The 24,584-nt window shown below is 41.9% G+C and overlaps 1 protein-coding gene across 1 annotated transcript in view; it reads left to right on the top strand.

The window, feature by feature from the left end:
• Positions 1–24,584, top strand: part of LOC137437024 (complement C3) — a 228,461-nt gene that overhangs the window by 32,214 nt on the left and 171,663 nt on the right. Inside the window, exons 6-10 of the mRNA XM_068131331.2 lie at positions 8,904–8,986; positions 12,187–12,274; positions 18,215–18,317; positions 21,165–21,285; positions 21,584–21,699. Coding sequence (XP_067987432.2) covers positions 8,904–8,986; positions 12,187–12,274; positions 18,215–18,317; positions 21,165–21,285; positions 21,584–21,699 — 511 coding nt within the window. The remainder of the gene's footprint in view (positions 1–8,903; positions 8,987–12,186; positions 12,275–18,214; positions 18,318–21,164; positions 21,286–21,583; positions 21,700–24,584) is intronic.

Raw genomic sequence — 24,584 nt, forward strand, 5'->3', positions numbered from 1 at the left:
TCTACAGGTCTCCAATTTCCTAATCCACTTTTTTCAAGTGGATCCAATTTTATCCAATATTCAATTTTTAAATTCAATCCCATTTAATCCAGTCCAATTCAAATTAAATTCAATCCTTCTCTCAGCATCCCATTACCTGTTTCCAACATCAATAAAAATAAAATTATAAAATTAATAAAAAATCAATCATCTCAACTCTCAAATCGAATCAAAAAATAAAAATAAACGAAAATTACTTCAGCGAGAGTTTCAACTAGAATTACCACAAACCAACCACCTTTAACCTCCATTAACACAAACACAAACCACCATTAACCTCGATTAATACAAACAAACCACCATTAACCTCCATGAACCTCCCCCTATTATTTATTTATTTTCACGAATAAACAAATAATAGAAATAACCTGGTCTACTTCCAATTTCAATTCTGGTCAGTTCTGGTGTCTGGTCACACACAATGTTTTCCTCACCCACTGTGATTCGCTCACAATAGATTCTCACTGTTATGTCTGAAATTAAGCTACCCTACTGGGTATTCGTGAAGGGGGTCCATCTTTCCCAACCCCTTCCTTCACACCAGCCACTTCACGTTGTCCACCATACTCACTGAATTGTCATCAATTCTGAAATTCGTCTCATGAAAACACATCCCAGAGTCTAGTGTAACAGCCAGACAAACACATAGACACGCTGAAGACCCCAGGGTACCCATCAAACTAGCTTGTCCCCAGATCAACAACACAGCGAAACATGTAATTTTACTAAAATAATCACTTACTCATAACTAGCTGGATAACTAGCATAACTAGCTCAACACCTGGAACTCATAACTAATACTCATACCACTAATTACTCATAATAACTCATAATTACTTCTGTAATTACTCATGCCAATACTTACTCAAAATAATGTAATATCCCAATCTTCACCCCTTATGCAAATCGAAGCACCCCGGACAACCCACAACCAATATCAACCACTGTAGCCGCCTTCCCCTCCAGGCAGCCACACACAGCCACATACATCTCCATCCACGTCACACAAGACAACAGCCAACGAGTGTGTCCACCACACAGAAACCTTTGGCAATGCAACAACCGAACACCCAGACAACCAACAACAAAACCCAATCCATCTCCATGGCTCATCAAGCAGTTCCAACTTAATCCAGCTTCACATACCGATTTCCCCAAAAACTCGTGAAACTTCACCCCCATTTTGGAAAAACCCTGGACTAAACCCTGACACCCTAAATAACTTCAGACCCATCTCCAATCTACCCTTTCTGTCAAAAGTTTTGGAACGTGCTGTGGCCACTCAACTCAAACATCACCACTCTGCCAATAACCTGTATGAAACATCCCAATCCGGATTCTGCTCCAGCCACAGTACTGAAACTGCTCTCCTCAAAATCACCAGCGACCTTCTCTCTCCTCTGACGCCGGCAACCTCAACATTTTCATCCTCCTCACCTCGACGCCTCCTTTGACATCATCAATCACACCATCCTCCTCACCCTGTTTAGACCAGCTTGTGCCTATTAAACCCAAATTAGTTCACCCCCAAGCCTACAAGGACCACCTACAGCACTGCAAAGATGTCCTCTACTCCACCTACTACCCTCAAATTATCCACTCTGGCTCCGGAATCCCAAAAGCACTCTTCTCTACAATAAACAAACTAAATAAACAAACTTTACAACGTGAACAAACTCCTCAGCGCCCTGGATACCGCCACCTGTCATTCTGAGTAGACAACAGCATCTCCTTTCTGGCTTTCAGCATCTCCTTTCTCCTTTCTGGCATCCAAATGAAATTCTGGCTTCAAATCAACTTCCTCGAACTTAACTATGATAAATCTAAATTAATCTTCGTTTGCCCACAACCACTCATAACTTTGCCCCCCAAAAAACAAGTCACATTCTTTGTATATTGCCAACATTGTTCATCGTTTAAGTATCATCCAGAACTAAATTTTTATAAACCATCAACTTGTAGATGCATTTATTTATATCCCATTAACCCAAGAACTCTCAATTGCTTGGTTATATTTTAGTAATGTCATATATCCATATTTCTTTTCCAAAATGTTCCTGATATACACATTAATCCCATCTGTCTTTGTTTCCAGATCAACTCAAATCAGGAAATCAACACAAATCCTTATTACCTCCAATCAATTCAAAATTAAATCAACAATTCAAAACCAGATCGGATCAGCGATCAGAAATCACTTTTCCAATCAACACATTCCAAGCAACAATTCATTCAAAGACCAAGCTTAAAAACACAACTCTCATCTTACTGTGACAAATAAGCAACCAACCTACTTCACACTAAAACAAATAACTTTTCATCACCCCTTTCTTCTCCACCGCCTCTTACACTTAAACAGATCATAATTACTCACTCATACACTATTGCCCATCACCCAGTTGCCCCAGACCCAAACACAGGTTTGAAATCCCAGTAGGTTGTTCTTCAATCCTAACCATCATGTGATCCCAACATCTCTCCATTTATTTCGTTCCTCATGGGGTTGGTGTTTTATGGCCTTTACCTCTTACCCAATCACACTGCACATTATTCCCCGTCCTTGATGGATAATTTTACATCCAGATGGGCACAGCATCCCATTTTTGGCGACCCAGCCCTAAAACAAGCCCCTGGACTCCTTGCAGGCTGGACCAAAACCCCCGGACGAAGTTGCATCCCCAAACCCGTCCATATAAACTCCGTTGTTGTCCTGTTCATCTCTCTGTGTTACATTTACATTTTGTGACTCACAGCTCCTGCCTCCATGGAACAATGACGCCTGAGCACTCAATTAGCCCTCCCAGTACCAAAGACTTACAATCAGACCGACAGACAGACAAATAACAGAGGCATGTCGCCAGCCCCAGCACAGGACATCCCCTTTCCGGGCAGGCATAATATAATCCACAGCATCGAAATGCCAATTTCGATCCGGAGCCTCGCAAAGCCAAAATCCATGCATGCGTGCTCCATCATGCAACCCGATCTGTACTCGGTGCGCCCGGCGCCCCCTATACTCAGTGAGTTATAATAACCACAATATCTCTGGCACCCAACTCGTGATACCACAATTTAATCCACGTTACTTGCATCTCTTCATCCTCACAAATGTCCTCCATTTAACGTGACTCAAATCCATCTCAAATCCCCACAGCTCGATCGAACACGTCACTGTACTCGACCCGGTTAAATTAAATTCCAAGCGTACTGTACCTGACTGACGCTTCCACAACAACAAAAAACTCGATATTCTCTGTCCACTAATTATGTACATGATTTTGGTTTTACCCACAATATAATGTCCCGATATTCTCCAGATTTAAGTCCTATATATCCTGTCGTTAAAGCAACACCCTGTAGACTGACTCCGCCTGTCGTTCTTCCAAGGTTAGTGAATTACCTCTGACCTTTCCCTTGCATATCTCGAACAAAGGTCAACTAAACTTTAAAAGGTCAAACTTCGAATTGGGGTAACCAGCGCTTTATTTTTCCGCAAATAATACAAGTCCGGCGTCATTCCCTGCAAGAACCACATCCAGACAGACAAATGACCCTTATTGAGGCTCTACATCGCAAAATGCTAGCTTCTACGAATCCAACAACCGTCACACTTCGTCCAAGGACCTTCCGTACGAGGCGTGCTTCACAATGCCCATCGCACATCCTTCCTCGTTCGCACAACGCTTCATCAACGCACCTCCTCGCGTCCACACCTTGGCACAAGCCACACCACATACCGACAGTTGAAACCTCGACCGTCCTCCTTCCTCGGATCAGCGTTCTGTTGAAAACGTGACATTTCTGCTCAAATTATTGAATTTCCAAATACTCTCCCTGCAGCGCCCGTGAGGCAGCTTGTCCCACATTATCTGCCCTCAGACCCATATGTGTTTTAATAACAACCTTACCAGCATACTAAATCTGTGTCCGCATCGATCAACACAAATGCATCGATGCATCTTCCAGCCGCCACTCCGCACTGTACCTTACTGTATGAACAAGACTTCCTGTTGGAACTTGACTCCGGAAATTAATTACTCTGTCTTGAAATCGTTTATTTTAGCCATCTTAAATAAATCCATCCATCTATCCATCTTATAAATCCATCTTAAATAACGTATTCGTCCTGTGACATTGCCTGGCATATATGTCGCAGCCGGCCACTATTCCGACATGGCTCATGACTCATGTCTAATTCTGACAAGAAGATGAAGGATGAAGGACATGACATGAAGAAGAAGATTCTGACAAGATACTGACATGTGAACGTCCGACATCCAGCAAAGTCGAAATGACCCACAATGCATTTGGGCACACACTTCCTCTGAGAGTGGGCGAGTTATCGCCGGCACTCTGAGCAACCTCATCGCACCCGACCCCAAAATGCACTATATGACACCAATTCCAAAGGTGAGCTGCCTCAGCGATACATCCCACACATACAATACACAATATCTGCCATTGAATGAACTCTTCAATTCAAGTAAAACACACATATTGATTCGAATTCTGCAACCATCTCCAGGAAACCGCTTCATATCAACAGTAGATCGACAAGGGCACTCCGGGTGCTTTCCTGACCCGATTTATATCAATTCGCTTCCCAAACACTCCCAAACAGATGAAAATCCGGACTCAGTTCAGGACCTCGCCTGTTCTCTCGGATAGACGTTAAAATGGACATTCCCGGCCTGAATTTCCCCCAAGTCGAGCAGATCGCTTACAAAGTTTCACACCGAAACCCTCTGCTTTGCACATGACACACAGACAAACACATTGGCCAGACACACACGTCAATTAATATCCCAATATACATTCATTCCTCATTCATATCCTCATTCATATTACGTCTCTCATTCAAGGAAAAAGGATTTTTGGGACGGGTTGGACGGGGGGGTGGGTTGAGGTGGAAAGGGGAGGCAGGGCGGGGGGTGTTGGGGTGTTGCCTAGAGCCCCGGGGCTGAGCTCAGGTCTTGGGGGGGGGGTTGGGGGCATGGTGGCTACCTCCCCTTTCGCGGGGTCTTGGTCCGGATTATGGACGAGCGGCATTAGCCGCTGATTTGCTTGCTTAACTACCTCCTTAATTGTTTTGTCCTGAACTTTGCTTCCTGAACTTGCTTCCTTTGGCTCTGAAGCTTCAAATTCCTACAATGCAGCTCCTGCTTCAATTTTCAATATTTCAAAACCTAACCTGTCCTTCTCACCCTGTGGCCACCTGGCCCATTTCCTGTGAGCTTATTTATTTTCTCTTGTCCACCAGATCCTGGCCTGCTTTATCTGGACCTCTTGTCTAGAACTTAGTCTAGAGCTTCCTGGCTTGACCTCGTAGTTGTCACTACCTTCTTGTCAAACCTACCTGGTACCTACGCATTTCACCCTTCCTGGCCATGTCCCTTTGGCCGTCTAAGTTTAGCCACAGCCCTTCGTTCCCTGGCATGCAATGGCATACCCCATCTTGTCTCTGGGCTGTTCCTTCCTGGAAAAATCTTGGCCACCTGGTTTCAACCTATATGGCTGTCCGACCTCATTTTCCCCTCCTGGTGCTAACTGTAACTTTAAGCTTACTGTTAAGTCCTTACTGGTTTATCCTTACTTGTTTATCCTGGCTTTAACAAAGCTACGTCATTCTGAGGCCTAAATGAGCCTCTACTTACAATTTCTGTTCGAGTGCAGACAGCGGGGAAGACAAGGAGACTGAACCCGCGCGAGGGAGGAAGGTACGAATTTGGAATAATAGCCCTCTGATATAAAACAACTCCCACCTTTAATCAAATCAGCGTGCCGGCGCCGGCCTCAGGTCAGCCTTCCTCCTGTCCCTCGGGCTCCGTTTCCCGTCCTCCGCGTCTGTTGACACCCCACTCCTGGTACCATCTGTGAAGAATCAGCTCTTCGTTTGCAAAAGAAGTCCACAATAGCCTGGAATGGCGCAGCTTTATTAAAGAACCAACTTATACAGATCCGGAGGAGGCCAAGACATCTATAGCAAGAGCCAGTCTCATGCCACGTCAAGCCTTCCTGAAAACACATTGATTCCCAGTCCATTTATATAGGGACACGTTTTATCAGGAAATCTCCGAGGGAACAAACAACACTGGGAGAGGTTCCTCCCACCGTTATCATTCGGGGGAGTCAGCCCGTCCTTATCATTTGGACCAAATGTTTCTCTGGGCTCCGAGAAAACAGAAATGTAACTCACAATGAGGAGAGTGTATGCTTAGCCAAACAAACCCATATATTTTATGGGTTTGTGTACATGAGTAATCCAAAGCATGTTTATACAGAGTCATGCGTTGCTGAGATTAAAACAAAATATATATGGTTAACGATCATGTCATTCTACTAGCATTACGCTAAAACAAGCGCATGTGGGCGTGGTTTTACGACCAGCCTCGAAAAAAGCACACGTATACAATTTGTTCAGCATGACCTCATTTTAAGCCTTTCCTCATCCAAAACTAAAACGAAGCAAAAACCCTTTATTTACTTTATGAAATAGCATTTTTAGACATCATATAAATCATAACACATTAGCACCCAACGTCTATAACTGAACTTTAGGCAATAACAAATCTACTACTTGACATATATATATACATACGTATATATACATATATATATATATATGTATGTATGTATGTATATATATATGTATATATATGTATATATGTATATATATATATGTATATGTATATGTATATATATATATATATATATATATATATATATATATATAAAGGAGGAGTGTCTGTGTGTGTGTGTGTGTGTGTGTGTGTGTGTGTGTGTGTGTGTGTGTGTGTCTGTCTGGATGTCCAGACATGTGTGTGTGGGATGTGTGTGTGTGGGAGCACCAATCATGCTCGGCTCGCTGCGCTCACCTCACCAAGCATCTTTACTGTGGAACGGGCTTATTTTAGCTGAGGATAATGACTGTACCTGAGTTGCTGTGTTGTCATGATTTACACCAATCATAATACAAACAATTATTTTGCACAAATGTATTTGTTGTGTTTGTGATATTACATTTTTATAGGCAATTTAGGTTGAAGATTTAGGTTGAATGTTTTTTTTTCAAGAAAGAACCCCTCAGCACATACATAGGGGAGGGGTAGGTGCAGACTGGAAGTTTGGGACGATTACACCTCACCACCACATAATTCAAAACACCTCACCACCAAGTAATTCAAAACACCTCATAGCCATAAAACACTTAATAAAAACACTTCACCACCACGAAATTAAAAACAACTCACCACCACCAAATTGAAAACACGTCACAGCCATAATACATGTAATAAAAACACCTCATAGCCAGAAAACACGTAATAAAAACACCTCACAGCCACGAAATTAAAAACACCTCATCATCAAGTAATTCAAAACACCTCACCATGACGTCATTTAAAAACACCTCACCACCAAGTAATTCAAAACACCTCACCACCACGCCATATAAAAACACCTCACCACCAAGTAATTCAAAACACCTCAACACCACGTAATTCCAAACACCTCACCACCATGTAATTATAAATACCTCACCACCACATAATTCAAAACACTTCACCACCACGTAATTAAAAACACCTCACCACCACATAATTATAAATACCTCACCACCACATAATTAAAAACACCTCACCACCACGTAATTATAAATACCTCACCACCACATAATTCAAAACACTTCACCACCACGTAATTAAAAACACCTCACCACCATGTAATTATAAATACCTCACCACCACATAATTAAAAACACCTCACCACCACGTAATTAAAAACACCTCACCACCATGTAATTATAAATACCTCACCACCACATAATTAAAAACACCTCACCACCACGTAATTATAAATACCTCACCACCACGTAATTCAAAACACCTCACCACCACGTAATTCAAAACACCTCACCACCACGTAATTCAAAACACCTTACCACCACGTAATTCAAAACACCTCACCACCACGTAATTCAAAACACCTCACCACCACGTAATTCAAAACACCTCACCACCACGTAATTCAAAACACCTCACCACCATGTGATTTAAAAACACCTCACCACCACGTCATTTAAAAACACCTCACCACCACATAATTCAAAATACCTCACCACCACGTGATTCAAAACCACCACAACGTTATTAAAAACACTTCGCAACCACAGAAACAAAAGTTTGAGGGAGTCGTTAAGTGACAACACAGACACTGCCCAGATGTGTAGAAATATAGATAAATGACTGTACCCGAGTTGCCGTTTTGTCATGGTTTAAACCAATCATAATTCAAACAATTATTTTGCACAAATGTATTTGCAATATACGTGATATCACATTTTATAAACAATTGAAGTTGAAAAAAAAAAATTCCTGAAAAAATTCCCCCAAAAAAAGAAGATATATATTGGAAAATTTTTCAAAAAAATACCCTTAGGACATACCGACGGGAGAGATATGTGCATACCAGAAGTTTGGTACGATTTCACAACAGTTTGAGAAAGTAGTTCAGTGACAAGACAAGACAACACAAGACAACACAACACAAGACAGACACTGCACAGAAAGTACTTACTTTTTCCACAGGCGAAATTTGCAATTATGTTTATTTAAATTACACAATGGACTACAAAATGTAGGCCTCAACCGGCCTCACCACCAAACCTATAACCTTCCCGGGGCCCGTCCCGACATTTTTGGTTCTTTTTGAATGAATTTTCTACTATAATTCAGCTTTTACTCACGGCCATATAAGATTGACTACTATAATTCAGCTCAGCTTTTAATTGCCAAACGGGCCACCAAGCTTGCTACAAACATCTAAAACAGCATCGTACATGAATGTCTTTTGTGTTTGTCATTCAGGCTTGGGAATTGGAAGATTGTATCTCGGCTGGAAGACAAGCCACAGTTCAATTATACGTCGGGGTTCAAGGTAGAGGAATATGGTAAGGACATAAGTAGTCACGTGCACCTTATTGTTTAAACTTCGACAAAATATGTTGTTGTTTTTTTTACAAATTTTTTTTACAAATTTTTACAAAATATGTATCTATCTCCCCTCTTCAGGAACAAATAGGCACACTTAGTCAAGCAATGCAGTTCAGATGTGTATATAATCCTAAGAATCTCCTCCGTAAGCCCATTTATGTTTCGTAGATCAGCCAAAGCCAGATAATATGCTTCGCTTATGAATTCCAGGCATCTTAATGTTGACGCATCCAGGCTTACTTTGCACTTTGGCTGGTGAAGCATGTCACAAGGCCATTTGTCACACTGAAAAACATCATTTTGTGGCTCAAAACACAGTTTTTGGAGCAACTTGTGATTTTTGTGACTTTTATGTCATGACATAGGCCAGAGAGCATGAACAAAAATCTCGTTATGTGTATACATATAATAACGATTATGAAACAATAATCACGTTGATTTTGAAACTAGTTGAAGAACCGGCGTTGCCTGAGGAGTGAGGTTGTTGGTTGGGGGAGGGGTGGGCATGGGGGCAAAGGAATGGGGGAGGGGAGAGGCAGGGGGGAAGGGGAAGGGGAGGAGGACAAATTTACCTGTGCGAAGAGTGCTTTAATCTCAGTGTTTCCCAGGTATAAAAGGAATTTGTAATACCCTCTGCCACCACCACCAGCTGGCGCTACATGGCACACATAAACAGAGAATTTACGTCCCCTGCTGAACCCCCACACCTCTGCTTGAGGCTGTGGTCACATATTCTATGTTACTTCCCGCACAAAGTGGTATTTGTACTCTGAGTTTGGAGTTTGTAACTTAAAAGATGTGGCCGTGCAAAGAACACAGACATACACACAAAATACAGAGACAGAGATAGAGACAGAGATAGAGACAGAGATAGAGAGAGATAGAGAGAGATAGACATAGAGAGAGACATAGAGAGAGACATAGAGAGAGACATATAGAGAGACATATAGAGAGACATATAGAGAGACATATAGAGAGAGACATATAGAGAGAGACATATAGAGAGAGACATATAGAGAGAGACATATAGAGAGACATAGAGAGACATAGAGAGACATAGAGAGACATATAGAGACAGATATGCAGAGATTGATTTCGAGAAATTGATTTAGAGAGATTGATAGATATATTTTTGCCTTTTATAGGTGTAGGTTGTACATTTTGGACATATAACTCAGTGCAAATTAACCAACTTTAAAGTTTTTGATTCCGGTATAAAGGTTAATTTACATTTGGGTCAGATATTAAGTGCTTTTCAGGCCAACCCAGTCACAATGAAATGAATGCACTTGTGACTGGGTTGGCCTGTTTGCTATTCCTAATATAGCTCGTGATCTTTGCATTCAAAATTCAAAAATCCCATATTGTCTTTTGATTTTTCGATTATCTCCTGATGTTTTTGCAATTCATGCAAAAGTATACTGATGCCTCTTAGTGTCCTTGTTACACATGTGATATCAGCACAAACTCCTCCATGAGCCTGAAATTACTGTGAAAATATACACTACCGGTCAAAAGTTTTAGAACACCTCAATATTTCCAGTTTTTTTTTGAAATTTACGCAGTTTAATGTCCAGTGAATAACCTGAAATGGTACAAAGGTAAGCAGTAAACTGCTCGAGGTTAAAAAAAAAGTTTCGGTTCATAAAAACGGAAAAATAATGTAAATTGCACAGTTATATTGTAAAAAAAGGCCTTCTTCAGGGAACAAGTAATGGGTTAACAACTTACAGCTGTTCTGCAGCAATGTAAGTAAATGAAGCCTTGGAAGTTGATGCAAAGAATTCCTACAGGTGTCCTAACCTCTGCTGATTACTTGATTACATACCCCCTGTCTGTATAAAAGCAGTATTGGAACAGACTGTTATTACACTCTCTGAAGCATTATTTGGACAATATTGCACTGCAGGAAGTAGTATATTGGAAACTGGAGGAAACTCTGATAGGAAGAGGTCTGGCAGACCCAAAGCCACAACAGAATCAGAAGACAAGTTTCTGAGAGTCAACAGCTTGCGTGATCGGCGGCTCACAGGCCAACAGCTTTAAGCACAGCTTAACACTGGTCGAAGTAAGCCAGTCTCCGTTTCAACTGTGAAGAGAAGACTTCGAGCTGCAGGCTTGACAGGTCGAGTGGCAGTCATAAGGCCATTGCTAAGATGGCAAAATAAGAAAAAGAGGCTTGCCTGGGCCATGAAGCACCGCCAATGGACTACTGAAGACTGGAAGAAGGTCTTATGGACCGATGAATCAAAATTTGAAATCTTTGGTTCATCACGCAGGGTTTTTGTATGCCGTCGAGTAGGCGAAAGGATGGTTCCTCAGTTTGTGACACCAACTGTCAAACATTGAGGAGGAAGCGTGGGGCTCTTTTGCTGGATCCAGAGTCGGCGACTTGCACAGAGTGACTGGCACCCTGAAGCAAAAGGGCTACCACAGCATTTTGCAGCGCCATGCAATACCCTCTGGTATACGCCTAGTTGGTCAGGGGTTCATCCTACAGCAAGATAATGACCCTAAACACACCTCCAGACTATGTCAAAACTACCTTTGAGGAAAAGTACAAGACGGTCAGCGAACAAATCATGGAATGGCCAGCACAGTCTCCAGACTTGAACCCCATCAAGCTGGTTTGGGATGAACTGGACAGAAGGGTGAAAGCAAGCAACCTACAAGTGCAACACATTTGTGGGAACTTCTGCAACAGTGTTGGGAAGAACTTCCCGAACAATATTTGATTTCATTGTAGAAAGAATGCCACGAGTGTGTTCGGCGGTTATATCTGCAAAAGGTGGCTACTTTGCTGAGTCAAAATTTTAAATTAAATTTTGTTAAACAAAATGATTCCATGATTTCTTTTTTTATCTCCAATTGTTTATTTGTTCTATGCTTAATTTCAGAGTACATTGAGACATTAAACTGCGTAAATTGCAATAAAAACTGGAAAAATTGAGGTGTTCTAAAACTTTTGACCGGTAGTGTATTAATACTTCTTAATAACATGAAAGTTTTAAAATTAATATTTCTATTGTTCTTGTCCCGTACGTTGGTGCATGCAATCGATATTCCCTACAGCCCGAGACTGCAGAAACAAATATGTTGCCTAAAGGTCACAGTTAAAGCTTAAGTATTTTTTTAAACATGTTTCCTGCTTTTGTAGTCCTGCCCACATTTGACGTGTCCATTACAAGTGAACAACCGTACCTGCACATCTATGACAAGTCCTTTACGATTCACATAAAGGCAATGTAAGTACATTCAATGTTCACTTTCTCAAGAGAGATATAAGCATTAATTATGATTACAAACATGTCTTACATGTATATAAAGCTCGCAGTGTTAAGTGTGGAAAAGTTCTGAGGAGATTGCGGCTGGCTCAATAGCGCAGTGGGCTGCTGACGCATTATCAACGGAGATCCGTGGTTTGAGCCCCGCATTGAGTCAGGATTTTTTCACACTTAGCCCCTTGTAGGAATTTGATTCCTGTTTATAATATATATATATATATATATATATATATATATATATATATATATATATACACACACACAGACTTGGCATTTAATATGGAATATTTTTTTTGTGGGGGTGAACTTACTTTTCAAGATGTCTTAGAACCAAAAGTTCATTGGAATTATGTTGAAATTATTCTAGATTTTGTTAATGTGACCTTTAAAAGAAACAAAAACCACATTTGACATTTCGAAACAAATAAATTGATCCTTGAAAGTGATGTGAACTGATATCGAACTCAATTCATGGACAGTACTGCATTAAACTTCTGAATGTTTTCCAGAAGTATCTCTTTATTTTGCACATTAGCCAAAATTTTTTTTAACAAAAACAAAAGTTAAATTACGACTGGGATTACGGACAGTAAAATTACAGTTCAGTACTTCGTGTAACCCCCACGAGCACTCAGGAGAGCACGTACACGTTGAGGCATGCTGTTCACGAGATTTGCCAAGGTTTGGACAGGAATCGCTTGCCATGCAGTGACAATAGCCTGCTGCAATTCACGCACAGAGGTCGGCTGCTGGTCGAAGTGGTCGATTTGACGCGTTAATTCTGCCCACAAGTTCTCTATCGGATTCATATGCGGGGCCATGGCAGGCCACTCCATCTGCTCTACACCGCGGTCATCAAGAAAGTGTTGGATCATGTGAGCACGATGAGGCCGTGCATTGTCATCTTGGAAGATAAAGTTTCCTCGAAAGGCTGCACGAGCCAATGGAAGCAATGTTTCTTCCAGAATGGCCCTGTACTTGAACTGGTTCAGGTTTCCATTCAGAACAACCAGGTCAGTTTTGCCCCCTGCATGAAAAGCAGCCCAAACGGTCACCCCACCACCTCCAGCTTGGACTCTTGGCACTATACAATCTTTGTTGTAGGCTTCATGCACTTGTCTGCGCACTCAGACATGGCCATCTTGACGATAGACCAGAAATCTAGACTCGTCACTGAAGATCACGTGATTCCAGTGTCCTGGCTGCCATTGACGGTGCTCTCTGGCCCACTGCAATCGGCGCTGGCGGTGTTGTCTGGTCAGGCGTGGCTTTCACAGGGGACGCCTGGCACGATAGCCTGCTTGAACCAGTCATTGGGTGACTAGCATTCTGGATACAGGCACATTTGTCAGTTGCTGCCACTCAGCCCTAGGCCGATCAGCTGACTTGGTACGGCCATGGCGGACTAACCAGTGCAGCTGGCGATCATCCCTCCTTGTGGTTCTGCGGGGACGTCCCGGCCTCGGTATTGGAGTAGGGACACCCCTCTGAGCATTTCGTTTCAGGATCTTTGACACCTGACCTTGAGTGATGCCATACTGCCGAGCAATAGCACGCTGTTTCATGCTGTAATTTCGTAAAGCCACCACTCCATGACAAACAGCATTGTCGAGTTGACGGACCATCTCCAGAGGAAGCGGCAATAACTTTTTCTAGACGTGCAGCAGTTGTTTTCCACTAATACAGAATGCAACAACCCTTGTATACCCGACTGTAAAGCCAATCATCAAATGCACCTGTCCGTACATTTTGCCACGCCACCTGTGATATAATCCTGTTGTTGACTTCTTGCTGCGACAGACAATCAGTGACATGGTTCTTTTAACAAATAAATCACCAAAGTGTAAAAGAAACTCACCAGATTGATATACTGAGTTAAGAAAGTAAACCCAAGTCAAGAAAAAAAAAAATTCCATATTAAATGCCAAGTCTGTATCTATAGTCACGTGAAAAAGTAAGTACACCCCATGTAAAATTTTGACTTTTTCAACATATTTCAACATACAGCTATTTGATCTTCATTTCAACAATATTGAAAGATAAAGGTGATATAATATTACAAATATCATGAAACATTTACATTTTGTAGTCCATTATATAATTTAAATAAACATAAATGCAAATTTCGCATGTGGAAAAAGTAAGTACACCCTTGGCTCTAATCGGTGGTATTGCCCTCTTTGACAGAAACAACCTCAAGTAGATGTTTCTTATAACTGTCTACCAGTCTCTGACATCGACTGGGAAAATTTTTTGCCCACTCCTCCATGCAGAATTCCTTCAGCTGTGCGATTTTTGAGGAGTTTCTTCCATGCACAGCTCATTTAAAATCCCCCCACAACATCTCGATGGGATTTAGATCCGGGCTTTGACTTGGCCATTCCAGAACCCTCCATTTCTCTCTTTTCGGCCATTCATTGGTGGATTTACTGGTATGTTTAGGGTCATTGTCATGTTGCAAGGTCCACCTCGGTTGAGCTTCAACTCTCCGACAGATGGCCTCACATTATCCTCAAGCACCCTCTGGTACAATGAAGAATTCATAGTGGATTCTATGATGGTGAGCTGCCCAGGCCCTGATGCAGCAAAGCTGCTCCAAACCATAATATTTCCACCACCATGCTTTACAGTTGGTATCAGGTTATTGTGGTCAAATGCTGTCTTTGGTTTTCGCCAAACATGTCTTCTGGTACTGTGGCCAAATAGCTCTACCTTTGACTCATCTGTCCAGAGCACATTGTTCCAGAAGTGCTGGTCTTTGCCAAGGTGTTCATTGGCAAACCTTAGTCTTGCCTTGATGTTCTTTCTGGACAGCAAAGGTTTCCTCCTGGCACACCTCCCATGTAGATCAAATTTGTGCAGCCTCTTTCTAATGGCAGACTCGTGCACTTTGACATCAACAGTGGCAAGAGCTAACTGTAGGTCCCGTGATGACATTCTGGGGTTCTTAGAGACTTCTTTCAGCATCTTGCGGTCTGCTCTCGGGCTTAACTTGCTGGGGCGGCCTGGCCTGAACAAGTTGGCAGTTGTTTGGAATCTTCTCCACTTGTAGATGATCTTCCGGACAGACGAATGATTGATTTCAAATTGTTTGGAGATCTTTTTAAATCCCTTCCCAGACTCGTAGGCATCTATAACCTTCTTTCTGAAGGCCTCAGAGAGCTTTGTTGATCTAGGCATGGTGACGCTACACACTTCAACAACAAAGAGCAAACCAAACTAAATATCTGAGGTTTAAATAAGACAGGTTTCTCCAAGATCCTCTCCAACGATGTTCTAATCATTTGCACCTGAGCTGGTGCACCTGATTCTAATTTTAGGTATTTGAAGTGGTGATAAATGTCAGGGTGTACTTACTTTTTCCACATGCGAAATTTGCATTCATGTTTATTTAAATTATACAATGGACTACAAAATGTAAATGTTTCATGATATTTGTTATATTATATCACCGTTATCTATCAATATTGTTGAAATGAAGATCAAATAGCTGTATGTTGAAATATGTTGAAAAAGTCAAAACTTTACATGGGGTGTACTTACTTTTTCACGTGACTATATATAGATAGAGTGGCCAGACGGAAGCCTTTCCTCAGTGAAAGACACATGACAGCCCGCTTGGAGTTTGCAAAAAAGCACCTATAGGACTCTCAGACTGTGAGAAACAAGATTCTGTGGTCTGATGAAACCAATATTGAACTGTTTGGCTTCCGTCTGGCCACTCTGCCATAAAGCCCAAATCGGTGGAGTGTTGCAGTAATGGTTGCCCTTCTGGAAGTTTCTCCCATCTCCACACAGGATCTCTGGAGCTCAGCCAGAGTGACCATCGGGTTCTTGGTCACCTCTCTTACCAAGGCCCTTCTCCCCAGATTGCTCAGTTTAGCCGGGCGGCCAGCTCTCGGAAGAGTCCTGGTTGTTCCAAACTTCTTCCATTTAATAATTATGGAGGCCACTGTGCTCTTGGGAACCTACAATGCAGCAGAATTTTTTTTGGAGGCTTCTCCAGATCTGTGCCTCGACACAATCCTGTCTCTGAGCTCTGCAGGCAGTTCCTTCGACCTCATGGCTTGGTTTTTGCTCTGATATGCATTGTCAGCTGTGAGACCTTATATAGACAGGTCTGTGCCTTTCCAAATCATGTCCAATCAATTGAATTTACCACAGGTGGACTCCAATCAAGGTGTAGAAACATCTCTAAGATGATCAAGAGAAATGGGAGGCACCTGAGCTAAATTTCAAGTGTCATAGCAAAGGGTCTGAATACTTATGTCAATGTGATATTTCAGTTTTTTCTTTTTAATAAATTTGCAAAACTTTCTAAAATCCTGTTTTCTCTGTGTCATTATGGGGTATTGAGTGTAGATTGATGAGGGGAAAAATGAATTTAAACGATTTAAGCATAAGGCTGCAACATAACAAAATGTGAAAAAAGTGAAGGGGTCTGAATACTTTCTGAATGCACTGTGTATATATATATATATGTATTGGCGTGTCCCCGAAGTTAACACCCCAAGATGACGAATGACCGAAACGAGCTTTAACTCCGAGACGTACTTCGAACCTTGGCGGGATTATCTTTTTGCGCAGGTGGGAAAGCCCGAAGCCTAACCTGATCGGACGGCCCACATTTTAACCATAAGCCATAAAATTATTTAGCACAAAACCACCCTCCTTATGGCGACATGCAAACACTCTTAACCTGAACATTTACCCTGATTATGTACATCGAGATTGGGTTCTTCTTCTTCGTGTCACATAGTGCATACTAAAACCTACGCATTCTGAACTTTCCTATGAGGTATTTCATGCCTATCCCGACAAACGTAACAATGTATATATTCGGAAGAAATTAAATAAGTTACGGAAGTAGCTTCAAGACGATCGATCTTTTATTTTCAGACGAGCTTTTGGCCAAATAGGCCTTCTTCTCAGTCTTCCTAGAGTTCAACAAAAGATTGACTTTTGTTGAATGAATGAATGACTTTCCTGCCAGATACATTACTCACAAAGATGCCTTGGCCTGCACAAGATCCTAATGTGAACATTATTGAGGCTATTTGGGGGATATGTGGATACTGAGAAAGTCAAGTGGCAACCAAGCACATTGGGTGAATTGTGGAATATGCTATGGGATACTTGGAACAACATTTTACAATCATACCTTGATAAACTGCGTGAAAGCACAGTGTCATGCTCTATATAATGAAAAGAGCTTACATACCCTATACCAATGCAATGTGTTCATTTCTTGTTTGTATTTCTTCTGTAATTTATTGCATTGTACATGTTTTTTAAAATCCATAATTAGAGGAAATATATTTATATATATATGTATTTTTGAGACGATGCCTTCGAGGTGGATTGGATGTCGTGGACCGATAGAATGGCCCCCACGTAGATCAGATTTAACAGCACTTGATCTTTTCTTTGGGGACACCTGAAATCAGTGGTTTATACCATAAGTCAACGTATTATTGAAGATGTCAAGAATTAAATCCGAAACGAATGAGTTGAAATCGATGTGTCAATGTTAAGAAACATTCAAAGAAACCTACATACAATAATTGACATGTGTATGGATGTGAGTGGCTCGCTATTTGAGCTATTATGATAATAAAATTGTAAAATATATATCCCTATGATTCCAGACTTTTGAAACACCCTGCATATTTATCATATTGGAGCGACATTTTTTTCTGCGCCATCTCTACACTGTACTAGCGTACTCTGATACATCTCTCAGTTGCAATGACATTGTTTGCACATATTCTTTGTGTGTTTCTCATAATTAATGTTGGTCACATTCTTCTACCATAACAGGCATTCTTCTGTCTTATTTTACCTCAACGCACGCTCTCTCTCTTTTTCTCTCTCTCTGTTTTCTGCCATTGCCTGTTTTAGGCATTTATATGGCAAGCCAGTGGTGGGACGGGCATATGTTCGCTATGGAGTGAAACATCAATCTAAAAAGACACTTCTATCAACCTCTACACGTTTGGTTCAAGTGAGTGCATACATATATACAGACCTATACGTTAACCATCAGCTGTTGAGCCTGAGCAAAACAAATAACCACAATGACGGTGGCTGGGAGGCGGTGTAGGAGAATCTGGAATTATATTGGATTATGTTTGAGAGGGTATGTATACGGTAGACGATAAATTTGCATGGTCTGTGTGTTCATGTGATTGGAACATTTTTCAACAGCTGAGGTTTTCTTGTTCTTGTATGCCGTAAGAGGAGCATTGTTGAGATAGACATGACTTAGGAAAACGTTATTTGTTGTTGTCCTCACTTTGAACCAGGCAAGGCACCAAGCCGAGTAAGGAGATCAGTGAACTTTGTGTGTGTCAGAAATCCATACTTGGGCTGATAAGCCCCTTCCCGTCATCGCGACCCGAGCTCTGGGTAATAGGTGTCCGCACGTCGCTGGCCGTTACAAGGACCCTTGAGGCCACATCACCATTTGAGAACTACAAGATGTCATGTGATTAGTATGGGTGGTGCCAGTGATGACATTGCGTACAGTTGGTGTTGGGAGTGGGGGATCCTGGAATCCTTTCATTTATCATGGCCAATGGTTCAATCACTTTACCCCCTCCATCCTGGTTTGTTGGGGTTAAGTTCACAATTTTCATTTGTTTAAAAAAAAAAAAAGAGGCTTAATGTTTTTTTATATGTTTTGTTATTTTGGTATGAATTAAATCCATCTATCTATATTGTTAAATTATTTTTATACTTGCTTCAGTTGATTTGGAGATAGGGAGGGGGGGGGGGGGGATATGTATTGCTTTTGGCTAATGGTTCTGTCCATATCTCCCTATCCCCTTCCCTCAATCTTGGCTTGTTTTGGCTGAGTCCACATTTATGTTAAATTTAATTTCATAAAACGCTAAATGTTTCATTTTTTTAAATGTATTTTGAGTTTTGTGTAATAGAAAAAAAAAGAAAGAAACACCTTTAGAGGCCATTTTTCCCTGCAGAGCAGGGGTTGGCCTTTTTCAGGCACCGTGGTCCCCTTTTTGAAGCAATGTTTTATGGCCGGATGCCCTTCCTGCCGCCAACCCTGTTAGTCGCCTCTTGCGACACACAGGGAATTACCAGTGAACTGGTACTCAATTTGCCGACCTCGGAAGGATGACAGGCTGAGTCAACCCCTCTGGCGTTAATTCAGTGATCGACCGGGATTCGAACCCAGGATCATAGGATCCCAAGCCGGCACCCTTACCGCTAAGCCAACACCAGGCTTGGTGTACACCAGGTGTATTAGGGCAGAGACAAAATAACTTCCTCGCGTTGAATCACCGTAATCGCTTTAGCCATGATTGTGTAAGGTTGGGCAACAGTTTAACATTGTTTTTATAGGGGAAGAAGAAGAAGAGGTACAATTTGCCGACTTAGTGACCTCTCGATATATTATTGCCCTGTATTCTGGCGTCTTTTTAAAGTCTTGGTAGTTCAGGAAGTGCTCGAGAATAAACGGTGTGGCTTATATCAGCATATCATTTTGTACACATTTGATGCGGTAGCAATTTATTTCCATGATCATCCCTCCAGATGGAGTACTACCATACTCCATGATAAATGTTCCACTACTGATTTACAAATGTTGTATTACAAACTTTATAGACGTGCTCACATTGTAATGGTACTGTACATACATTATGGACGATGTAACATTCGAACTTTATAGAAATATGTGTGGGGTGTTGCTGTTCCTGACAATTCCACCATTAACCATGCCCATATGGGTATGATTGCCTGAGGGCAAATGTGTCTAGCGGCCCCGCCCCCATCAGGCTGATTGACAGTCGTTTTTCCCACCCTGCCCTCTGTTATCCCTTCCTATTACTTTGTGAATGAATGCAGTTTTGCATACATTTCGTGGAATCCTTTCAAGCTATTAAAATTTCCATCAGTTTGCGCTTTCCCACTATAAAATGCAGTTGATTCGTGTTTAAACCAAGTTTGTAGCTTAAACCACTTTGGAGTTAGACTATCAGAAAAGAATAATGATAATAAGAAGAAAAGGAATGACAAACGGGCATTTTGGGGTCTTTCATTTTTCTAGTTCAGCGATGATTTACCAAAGTTTAATGAGTGTTATTGTATGGGGAATTATTTGCAGATGACTGGTATGTAACCAATAGTTTTCTAAGTTTCGTCTCGGTAGATTTTTTGTGGATTTATGATGTATTGAAGTGTCCGGGCGACCCGACATCAGAAGTCTCCTGACTTCGTTTTTTTAATGTTGAAGGCTCCAGGCACAAACTATATAACCCTCATTGAGGCCAGTCCTTAAATAAAAGAGAAGAAAAGTGTGTGATGAAAATTGTATGATGCTTGTTTGCGAGAAAGAGAGATTAAAGCTAGCCCAGTAGCTGTAGTTTGAGTGAGACAGAAAGTAAGACCAGCAATCCTGACACGGAGATTGTAAGATGGTTCCGGGCACCACTTTAATGCTCCTAAGTCCGAACGGTAGTACTACCCTGGGTGGTTGCTGTCTACAACCTACTACCTAAAAAGCAGTCCAACCGGATGGGTGCTTTTTAGAAGACACCATCTCCTTACTGGATGGCCATTGGCTCCAGAAGGGAGCTCATTCGCCCTTTAACAGGTATTGTTTTTAGTCCTGCAGGGTGTCACAGTCACCCTCCCCACTGTCGAGCCAATGAGGGTAGTCGGTTTAGTCGCCGACTACCCCACCAAGCAGCAGGTAGCCCTGAGTTACATAATTGCTACTGGGTATCTTGGCAAGTCCATTCCCTTTTAATTTCCATTCGATCTTGTGCATGTAATGTTTTTCATATTCAGTTTTGCTTTAAAACCCATCATCCTGTCATCCACACAGTTTGTACAAGGTGAAGCCATGCACACCTTGATGCAGGAACATATCCTGAAGCAATTTCCCGATCCTAAATTGCTGCTCGGAGACTCGCTTTATGTTGAGGCTTCAGTCATTTCTGCTGATGGTCAGTGCTTGCACAACTTATTCTTCATTCAAATACAACAAATTATCATGAAACCTTTCCCTCATTTATAGGCTTGAAATGACTTAAATATAGAAGAGAGAGCATTGATGGGGCACAAACAATTACATAATCATACAGTCATTCAAATAATTTAATCATAATTATTATTTACCATAACTGAGGTGTCTAAACTTGAACAATTAGTATCAGTGAAACAAAACATAAAAGCTGACTATCTTTATGAAAGTACTACGTTTATGACATGTCCATGACATTGTGCTGTTTTATTATCTTGCAGCCGGAGAAATTGAAAATGCTCTTCTCGATGACATTCCAATTGTGGCTTCTCCATACAATATCGAATCGCAATGGACCGTACCCTTTTTCAAGCCCGGTTTACCTTACATTTGCAAGGTAAAAGCGATGAAATGAACATGAAAGAAAAAGCTATTTTCGCTAATTTATTGATCCATGTCTATCCGGATGCAGTCTAACTTAATTTATTTGGACTATAGGTGTTCAAAAATATTGGCAAGGTAATATTCATACATGCGCACACACATACACACACAGGATGGAGGTGGATACTTTGAGAACTGGTAGATCTCTGTTCCATCTCCTGAAACCCACCCACATGTGGAGATATCAGTCAACAACAGCAGCTTACACACACACACACACACACACACACACACACACACACACACACACACACACACACACACACACACACACACACACTGATTTACACATTCACATGCACGATTGTGATTTACACATATAGTATAAGTGACATATAATACTGCATATTATATACACACATTATACTTGACATGCTGTACTGTATATTATGTACACTCATATTATACCTGACATATATTTTATATTATATACACACATTATACGTAATATGTTGTACTGTATGTAATGTACACCCATATTATATGACATGTATTGTATATTATATGTGCCATATTTAATACATACAGTACATACATGCATATTCATGCATATACATACGTACGTATGTATGTTTATATATATATATATATATATATATATATATATATATATATATATACAGTGGTACCTCGGCTTACGAGTTTAATCCGTTCCGTGACGGAGCTCGTAAGCCAAATCGCTCGTAAGTCAAAGCAAATTTTCCCATTCAAATGCATTGAAATGCTATTAATCCGTTCCAGCCTCAAAAAAAAAACACCAATTTTTTTTGTTAGGTGCTTTTAAATAACAAAAATGTACTTTATAAATAACAAATAATGTATAAACAAGCACGACCTTGTATATACTGTACATAATACAAGAGAATGTAAAGAAATAAACTGGTTTTATTAAGCAGAGGAGAAGAGCATGCCAGGTGAGGTGTGCGTGTTGTCGACTTGGCGAGGCAGTACGATCGTACTCCTTCTACGATATGTACGATTTTGAAGCAGAAGGAGTCCATAAAGGCTATAACGCCAGCCAAGGGCGTTACGATTATTTCAAAGCTCCGGACCTCTATCCATGAACATATGGAGAAGTTGTTGTTTGTGTGGTTGAAGGAGAAGCAGCTCGCAGGAGATACCGTGACCGAGAGCATCATGTGTTTGAAAAGATTGAAACTCGGATATCGAGCACGGACCACGAGGTGTTTTTTCTTTTTTCTTAATCTCGGTTTCAGTGAACTTTTGCTCTGTGCTCACGTGTACTGTACCTGTACCTGTAATGGTACGTCAGAGGATGGCACCTGTTGTCATCATATTAAGTGCAAGATGTTCTGCATCGTAAGTTGGTACACCGTGGTCTTTCGGCGGTGTTTAAGCCGGCCGTCTTGGCTTCTGTCACCATTGGCATTGAGTCTTTCGATGTAGGTAGGTCGTTGTGTGCCGGTGCCTTGGCCGAATTCCTTCATTGCTGCATTGTTAGCTCACCTGGTTTTTTATACCACATCTTTGGTTATCGGACCAGCGAATGACGTCATCTCCTCCAAAGTATGGCTTATTCTCACTTGTCTTGGACGATCTTCTACTTCTAGCCTTCCACCGTGCATTTGGTGTCCACTGTACTTACTGTACAGTGCCTGGTAAAATTGATGTAATGGGTTTTTGACCGTCAACGCCATGAACCGTCATGAACCGTCATGAACCGTCAACCGCCATGAACCGCCATGAACCGTCAACGCCATGAACCGCTAACACTCAAAAGCCCATTTATCGCGCCTTATAAAGCAAAACGCAAACCGAAAGCCATGCCTCTCAAGCGAGGCGTGCTTCCGTGGTCACGTGATCCACAGGTGTAGCTCATTATACCCGCACGCGCGACACGCTTTGGCGGTCACGTGACCAGCCACTCTGGAGGCGGGGATCCCCGCCGATGACGTCACCGGCTGGAGCAAGGAGATTCCTCGCTCATGTATTTCGACGATTGCGTGTTTTATATCCAAGCAGAGATGCTTTCACGGCAAGATAACCGCGTGACCGGAACCGGAAGCCACAACTGGAAAATTCAAAAAAATAAATTTTTTGAGCTCGTACATCGGATCTCGGCTCGTATCCCAAAGCAACAAACCGCCCGAGCGACGGCTCGTATCCCGAAAAACTCGTACGTTGGGGCACTCGTAAGCCGAGGTACCACTGTATATATATATATTGTTACGGACACGACTTAGATGTTATGATGGGCCGAGCGGAATGGCCGCCGTGTTCGCACAGTTTACCCGATTCCACTCGAACGTTGACTAAGTCGCGCTATGCTAAATCAATGATGGAAAGGACACAACGGCTGGGTTAAATGACACGACACCAGGGGTACAGTTCTCAAGACCTCCGGAGGAGGATATAATATGGGTTATGCAGAACGTTTAGATTACACGGCACAGAGGTACAGCACAGAAAGATGGGCACTTAGACACGGTCTTATCTTAGCCCCGACAGACCACAGACAAACGGGACAAGACTGACTCACACAGGGATTGATGGCAAGGAAGGGCAGGTAGTCGATGGCTCAAGGTGCACCTTGGCTCAGGGGCAGAATCGACTCGGTCCGGTCCAGAGATGCGGGAGGTATCTCTCAGCGCTAGGAGGTGGCGTCCTTTTACTTCGTAGCTGAGGCGCATCTGACGTCACCTCCGTCTTCCTGCGCATGTCCAGCGGGGAGTGACACGCCCTCGGCTCGTTAGCTCCGCCCCAGATGGAATCGGTCCGCCGCTTCTTATTGGGTGCGGGGGGTTACCGGGCTCCGCCCTTGACGAGGAGCTGACAGTCAGCCCCTGCGTGGTAACCCCGTCGGAGCACATGGTCAAT

This window comes from Myxine glutinosa, chromosome 11 (assembly GCF_964187855.1).
Source record: "Myxine glutinosa chromosome 11, kmMyxGlut1.1, whole genome shotgun sequence".
Lineage (NCBI taxonomy): Eukaryota > Metazoa > Chordata > Myxini > Myxiniformes > Myxinidae > Myxine > Myxine glutinosa.